This window comes from Vigna radiata, chromosome 7 (genome assembly GCF_000741045.1).
Source record: "Vigna radiata var. radiata cultivar VC1973A chromosome 7, Vradiata_ver6, whole genome shotgun sequence".
Taxonomy (NCBI): Eukaryota; Viridiplantae; Streptophyta; class Magnoliopsida; order Fabales; family Fabaceae; genus Vigna; species Vigna radiata.
Genome location: NC_028357.1, coordinates 9,343,939 through 9,351,019, shown reverse-complemented (window position 1 = coordinate 9,351,019; position 7,081 = coordinate 9,343,939). Strand labels below are relative to the sequence as shown.

The window sequence follows — 7,081 nt, the reverse complement described above, 5'->3', positions numbered from 1 at the left end:
AAAAGGAATAATATCAAATGAATCTAAAATATTTGTATTTGGTTTGATTTAGTCTCTGTCAAAATTTACCTTTTCTTTGATACGGTTTGTAATTTGGAATGTATAATTTTATGTGAATATCTATTATATTTGATGTATTATTATGGTCATTTTTACTTTCCTAAAAAGCTGAGAAATTAATAACAGGACATAATTAAGAAAGCCTTAAAGTAATAGAGGCGCACCTTAACCATGGCTCCTCCACCCCGTATTTGGGGATTTTGTTTTTCGTTATTTTATTTTATTTTTTAGAGTTACTATTTACATCATTCTTACTATCTGTTATACAAATTTTTGTATTTTATTTCTTTAGATAGCATACTGCGATTTGTATTTATTGGAATAACAGTTTTCAATTGGATTATCGAGGAACTAAATTGAATTGATATTTGTATTTTCAATCTATTATTTTTTAGTTAATTAAAAATAAATGTTTTGAAAAGGTTAAAATTAACTATACACTATTTAATAAATTATATTAGTGAAAATTAGATAAATTAATTTTTAAAAGTAGATATATTTTAATGAAATATAAATTGTATTTAAAGTTACACATATTTTAAAATACATTTTGAGAATTCTTTTTGCACAAATTATTTCATTTGGAATAATAATTCTCACTAGTGCAATTTTTTTTTATAATAACTATTTATACCGATTATAATCCATTAAATATAATTGTAAATAAGATAACACGTTTTGTATTAATTGTAGTTATAATAGATATAGAAAGTGAACAGAATGATATTTTTATAATAAAAAAGAAAACTTTTATACTGGTTATAGTTATAATCAATATAGAACGTGAATACAGAGACATTTTTTTAATAAATAAAAAAAAATCTATACGATTTTAATTATAAACGATATAAAAAGTTGGTGCGGTGTATTTTTTTAATAAACAAGAAAACTTTTTATTCCGGTTTTAATTATATATGGTATAGAAAGTGATTTTCATAGTGGTTTTCTACTTTTAGTCCAAAATAGCCTAGGTCCACAAATGAATCAAGACACTGGAAACTAGATCTGTCACGTGGACCATCATTCACTCTCGTCATCTCTAGAACTTTTTGAATCTGAAACTTTTCTGGTGTGGTTTTTTCTTGTTCATGTGACGCATTTGGTGGTGCTCATGATTGCTTGTGGTTCCAAATTTGTAATGAAGAGAGACATGATTTGCAGCTACATGTGGTTTTGCATCTTGCAAGTCCGAACCGCATTGTGATGGAGATGTGATTTAGAGTCGCCATGGTTTGTGCAATCTGCAAAAGGATGCTCATGTTTATTGGTGCATGATGTAGGTTCAACAATAGTGTTTCGTAGTGGTAAATCTTCACAATTTCCTTCTCCGATGAGGCCATAATGAGGTCTGACGATCTGCGTCATGGTGGTGGTTGGCCAACAGCGATGTATGACCTTGTTGCCAACCAATAATTTGAGTTACAAATTGTTTATCAAATCAGCTGAGGAAAATGACCTTGTTGTCAACAACAACGTAGATGATCAGTATGATGAGGAATCAGTGATGAAGATCATGGTGTTGCAAAGTGAGCACAATAAATTGGTGAACGAGAATGTCGTGAGGAAGTAGGAGACTAAGAAGTTGGTGACAAATCTCGACAATTTACATATTGACAATCGGTGAATAGTGGGAAGATTGACGAGATGCAGTGAGAGGTTATGCAATCATGCAAAGTAGAAAATGTAGTTACGGTTATTGTGATGAGGGCGACGAAGCTACAAACGGACGTGGTAGGATTACAACACAATATGATATCAAAGATCGACCATTTCATCGCACAACACACAAAGATAATGTGGATGAAGCTCGAGGGGCAGTGAGTAAGGAAATCGAAGGTGATATTTTGATGTCCAAATGTTGATCTAATTTCTAGCAATTGCACTGGATTCAATTATAGCACAGCAAGGTCATATCCACAAAGATTTATTTGGTTAAAGTAGAGGAAATTTGAAATGGAATAGTGGTTGGGTTAACATATTCAAAATATAATGTGTTTAATGATTAATGTAAATGATGTTGATAAAAGTGTTGGGATTGAAATTTATTAGTCTTCTTCTGCTATAATGGTATTGATTCATTATATGACAAGTTCATTACTTAGTGTCCTTGGAAGTGCTAAGGTACTAAATCAATTTCTTGACTTTAGAATCTAAGGTATCAAACTCAGTACAATTGCTCAATCCCTAGATGAATGACTACTTGCATTAAGAACATGACTATATATTTAGCTAAAGTAGTCAGATATATTACTAGCATTTAATAACATTAGGTGATCTGATTGATTTTATCTTAAATCAGATTTCTAACTCAATTCAAGCTAATGAAATAAGATCAGTGATCAAGTCATCAAATTAATAATTGCGAATCAAATCACTGACACTAAAAAAAGCACTTAAACATATCTAAAGTAAATACTAGTATAGAGAACCAGAGAAGTTACATTTTATTCCAATATAAAAGAGTCTAGTTGCAAATGGTGACAAATTTGAATACAAATATTTGGAGTTGTTGTCATTCTTCCATGTTTCTCTTAATTTCCTATTGCAAAAGTCTCTAAATAGGGTATATAGAAAACTTAAAATCAACATACTAAAAAGAGAACATAACTATGTTTTTATAAGAAAATACAACTGTTAACGGATTGGCAAGCATACCAAATTGTATCAAGTAATAATAAATGGTAAGTCCAAGTATCGTTTTCCCAAGAGACTCGAAAGGCCTTATCGTTCGTGTGAATTAAAATCGTAAGACTTGAAAATGAAAATTAATTAATTGGATGTGAGAATAAAATATAAACATGCAAAAGTGATTGATTCAATTGACGAGAAGAAAACAATGGATGAATGGAGTTGTTGGGGGTTTACAATTTCACCTTATCCGCTCTCTCTTATTTACTCCTCTTGATTTATTAGCTTGATTAACTAATTGTCATGCAACTTTCTTAGCCTACCCTTAACCCGATCCCTCGGCGAAAAGAGCCTATTACTAATTATTGGCTTGCTATCCCTAGCCTCCCATAGCAATTAATAAAGCATTATAGAGCAGAAGTGAAAAACAATTGATCGTCCTACCCCTATCCCTAGGTGGTATTGCTTAATCAAGGAATTACTCACCAGTTCATGACATTACTGTACGTCCCTGTATCAATAAAGANAAACAACANTTATCGAATGAGTTAAACGATAAAAGCATTAAGCANANATNAGAACCCAACAATTAATAATCAAAGCATATGGAAACCATATAAATAAACAAGAGTTTCAATAAAAGAGAGTATCAAAAGATTACATTGTTTCCCCCAACAACAATAGGGTTTAGTTCACCATTGTCATGGTGAAACTAGATGAAAAATGGTTGAAGAATGGAGAAGCAAACCCTAGAAAAGATGAAAAGGAGCCTAAGCATCCAAGAGATCCTCTCCAGAGAGTGAAAATTAGGTCTGGTCACCCCCTTCTTTCAAAAGAATGCATCTAAACTCGTAATAGGGCTATTTATAGGTGAGGAGCGCAACAGAAAACAGGCCCAAGCCCAGCAGACAACCGCCCGACGGAACAAGTGTGGCACCCGGCGGTTTCCCTCAAATCGCACTATTGCCCGGCGGTTTGCCTCTAATCGCAAATCTGCCCAGCGCCCATGTCAGGTGCCTACTCCTCGCCCTGGACCGTCCGGCAGTGGAATTTGCTGTCGGGCGGTGCGTCGACTCTTCAATTCTTCAATTTTCTTCTCTTTTCTTGAGTCTACGACCTTTATCTTCAACTCCATTCTTCACTTTCTCAAAAACGCTACAAAACAATGCAAAACAAGCATAATATCGCTAAAAATAGTTTTTGACTCTCTACAAACTCATTTATTGAATTTTGCTTGATTCTAAGCTCATTCTAAATAGTAAAGAGAGTAATTTGGTCTAAAATAACATATGAAAATAACTGTTTTTCAATCTTCATCAACAACTCAACTCTAGCTCTAAGAATGATAATCAACTTCTAAGGTTTTATCCATTGGAGGGTTTTCTTCTAACTTTATTTCTCAAAAGTTAAAAAACACAATTTCTCTGTCAAAACTTCCTACATGCATGTTCATGAGAATCTTTTTCTTCCTCCTCTTCCACATTTCAAAAGCAATTTCTCTTTCTTTTCTCAAATCGTAGAAGTTCTTCATCTTCTATCATTTCTAAGTATTCCTTTTCTTCTTCTCTCATTTTTATGTATTTTTCAACTTCCTCTCTCGGAATCCCTTTTTGTATTTCTTACCTTCTTCTTTCATTTCTTAAAATTTGTGTTTTTATTTGTCATCTTTTTCTTTAACCGTTTAAATTTTGGTTTTTTCTGTCCTCCTTCTTTTATCACATAAAGGTTAAAATATCTTTTATTATCTTCGTTATGACTTTTTGGATTTGAAAATGAATTTGAAAGAAAAACAGAGATGAAAGTATGGTTTTTTTATTAAGAAAAATATAGTGAGAAATAAAGAAATTTGAGATGAAAGTTTATAAAAATTAATAAATGATATGATAGATTAAAAACTGTTTTAATTAATAAAAGTAAAATTTATTATTATTGTTTATATTATTTATTTATTATTATTATTATTGATATTAAAAATTAACTTTATTTAAAAAAAATTATTACACTTTCTTAACAAATCTCTTTTATGTCGAAGAGAAAGTTAAAAGTAAAGTTTTGATTTTCGTGTTTTCTTTTTCTTTTTCTTTCGATTATTTTCTGCATAAATAGACAATCAGCCATTTCCAGCTACTGAAAAGAAATTAAAAAAGAAAAAGAAAAACTAAATGAAAGTAACCTTTATTATATCGTCAACGTGTTATGGCAAGAGACAATGTTTCTACCTACTTATATTTTTAAGCACTTTTTAAAATTTAAACAAACTGATTTTATATAAAAATATTAGAAAATAATCTTTTATGAAACTTTTAATTTATTCTATTTATTTTTATTAAAGGTTTTAAATATATGTCCTTCGAAACCTTCTTTTCGATAAAATATTATTTCTTGAACCTTTTAACTATCACTTTGTCGGAGCATTATTTTTTCATTTCTGAAAAGGTGATGCCAACAAATGCTAAAAAACAATATTTTGTTCACATGGCTAATGAAAGTAAAATTAATATATAATAATAAATATACTAATATTGTTAAGTGAAGCAACAAAACAGAGAACCAACATAAAAGAAGGCAATACTCTAACAATGGGAGGTTTTTCTGATGAAAAGATGAATAGTTGGAAGAAAAACATGGGGATTTATTATGAATCCGACCTCTTAAAATGTTCTATTTCTTTGCAGAAGCTTTGAAGAAAGCAAACAATTGATCTCTGGGAGGCAGACCCTCTTTGATGACAGGGTGATTCACAAACTCTTGGCTCCATTTATATAACTTTGGAAATTTTTCAAGGGTAAGCAATTTCAACCCTGCAATTTCTTGCAATATTTCAACCCAATATCCAATGAAATTAGCTGCAACATCTACCAATCCTATGCTCTCTCCTCCAAAGAACCTCTTCTCCTTCAGTGCTTCCTGCAGGATCTCCAAAGCTTCAATGGCTTCCTCCGTTGCCTTCTCTCGCCCCTTCTCATCACTCCAGCACGCATTCCATAATGCAGGCAAAATCTAAAATAAACAAAATTCAATGATGATTTTTGAAATTGAAGATAGTGTTAGATATATAAGGTAAATCATACCTTGTCATCTAAGGTCTTAGCCCAGAAACGTGCCAAGGCTCTCTCGTAAGGGTGTTGAGGCAAAAGGGGGTTATTATTCCAAGTCTCATCGATGTATTCAACAATAATAAGCGACTCAGCTAAAGGATTTCCATTGTGGACAAGAATAGGAACCTTCTTGTGAACAGGGTTGTACCTGAGTAGGTCATCGCTCTTGTTGGCGAGATCTTCCTCGGAGTATTCGTATGTTACTCCCTTCAGCTTCAGAGCAAGCTCAACCCTGTTGGAAAATGGGCTCGCCCACTTCCCCAAAACCCTAACTTCCGAGCTCCCTGAACCCATTGCTAATTCTGCACCAAAGTACAGAGTTATAGGTAGGGTTTCCACTTTATAGAGAGAGCAGAGAGATTCCTCAAGTTGGAATTTTGTTTCCTTTTGGTCAACTTCGGAGACTGGGGTTTGGTGGAGCTAGTGGTAGGTGGTTTCCTCCAATCTCATCTATTTCATATTATATTAAGAATATTGATAATTTTTTCTTTTTTTTTAGGACGTTTTAATATTATTTATGCGTTATTATTATATAGATTCATATTGTTATTTATAATTATTATTATTAATTATAAAATAATTTTAGATTAACAAAAAAATGATATAAAATATTGTAAAAATACAATTATTCTTATGTTAAGCTTCCGTTATTTTTCCATACAATTAAGAACCGGATGACAAAACAATCCTTACTCACTAATATTTATGATTAAAATTTCAAATGGAATATTTTTACACGTGTAAAATATACCAGTATTTATTTACTTACTTTTGTTTATGAAATGAGTATAATATTTAATTTACATATATACGTTAATTCATACTATCTATTAATAATTATTAATACATTTTATTTAAGTTTTTATTTTAAATTCAAGGGATTATAATAAAATTATTATTGAATTATATATTAATAATGAAATAATTATTTCAATTTTAATTTCACAAATTTTTATTTTTTATTTAAATCTATAAAACCGAAAGTTATCTTTTAAAATATTAATCTTTTAAAATATACATTTTGATACAATTTATTTAAAATTTTATTTTAGACAGGTCAAATTAATTTCTTTTATTAAAATTTATATATTACAGATTTAGTTTTAAATTAATATATTTTAATTTTTTAAAAATAATTTATAAATATTTGTAGATATTTATAAATATTTACGTATAAAAAGGACTATAAATATTATTTTACAAATATTTATCAAATAACGAAATAAATAATAAATATTTTTAGATAAATTGTGTAATATATTTAATAATTAAATATACGGTTAAATCCATTCGGA

The 7,081-nt window shown here is 30.1% G+C and overlaps 1 protein-coding gene across 1 annotated transcript; it reads right to left on the bottom strand.

Annotated features, from left to right (window-relative positions):
* Positions 1-5,168: 5,168 nt before the first annotated feature.
* Positions 5,169-6,205, bottom strand: LOC106766752 (probable glutathione S-transferase). Its single transcript, XM_014651495.2, has 2 exons — positions 5,760-6,205; positions 5,169-5,688 (listed from the first exon to the last, which is right to left on the bottom strand). The coding sequence occupies exons 1-2, from the start codon at positions 6,078-6,080 to the stop codon at positions 5,350-5,352; spliced, it is 660 nt and encodes a 219-aa protein (XP_014506981.1). The 5' UTR covers positions 6,081-6,205; the 3' UTR covers positions 5,169-5,349.
* Positions 6,206-7,081: the final 876 nt, after the last annotated feature.

Coding starts and splice junctions, on each gene's coding strand:
- LOC106766752 (XM_014651495.2), bottom strand. CDS start 6,080: ATGGGTTCAGGGAGCTCGGAAGTTAGGGTTTTGGGGAAGTGGGCGAGC. Junction 5,689..5,759: donor CTAAGACCTTAGATGACAAG/GTATGATTTACC, acceptor TGTTTATTTTAG/ATTTTGCCTGCATTATGGAA.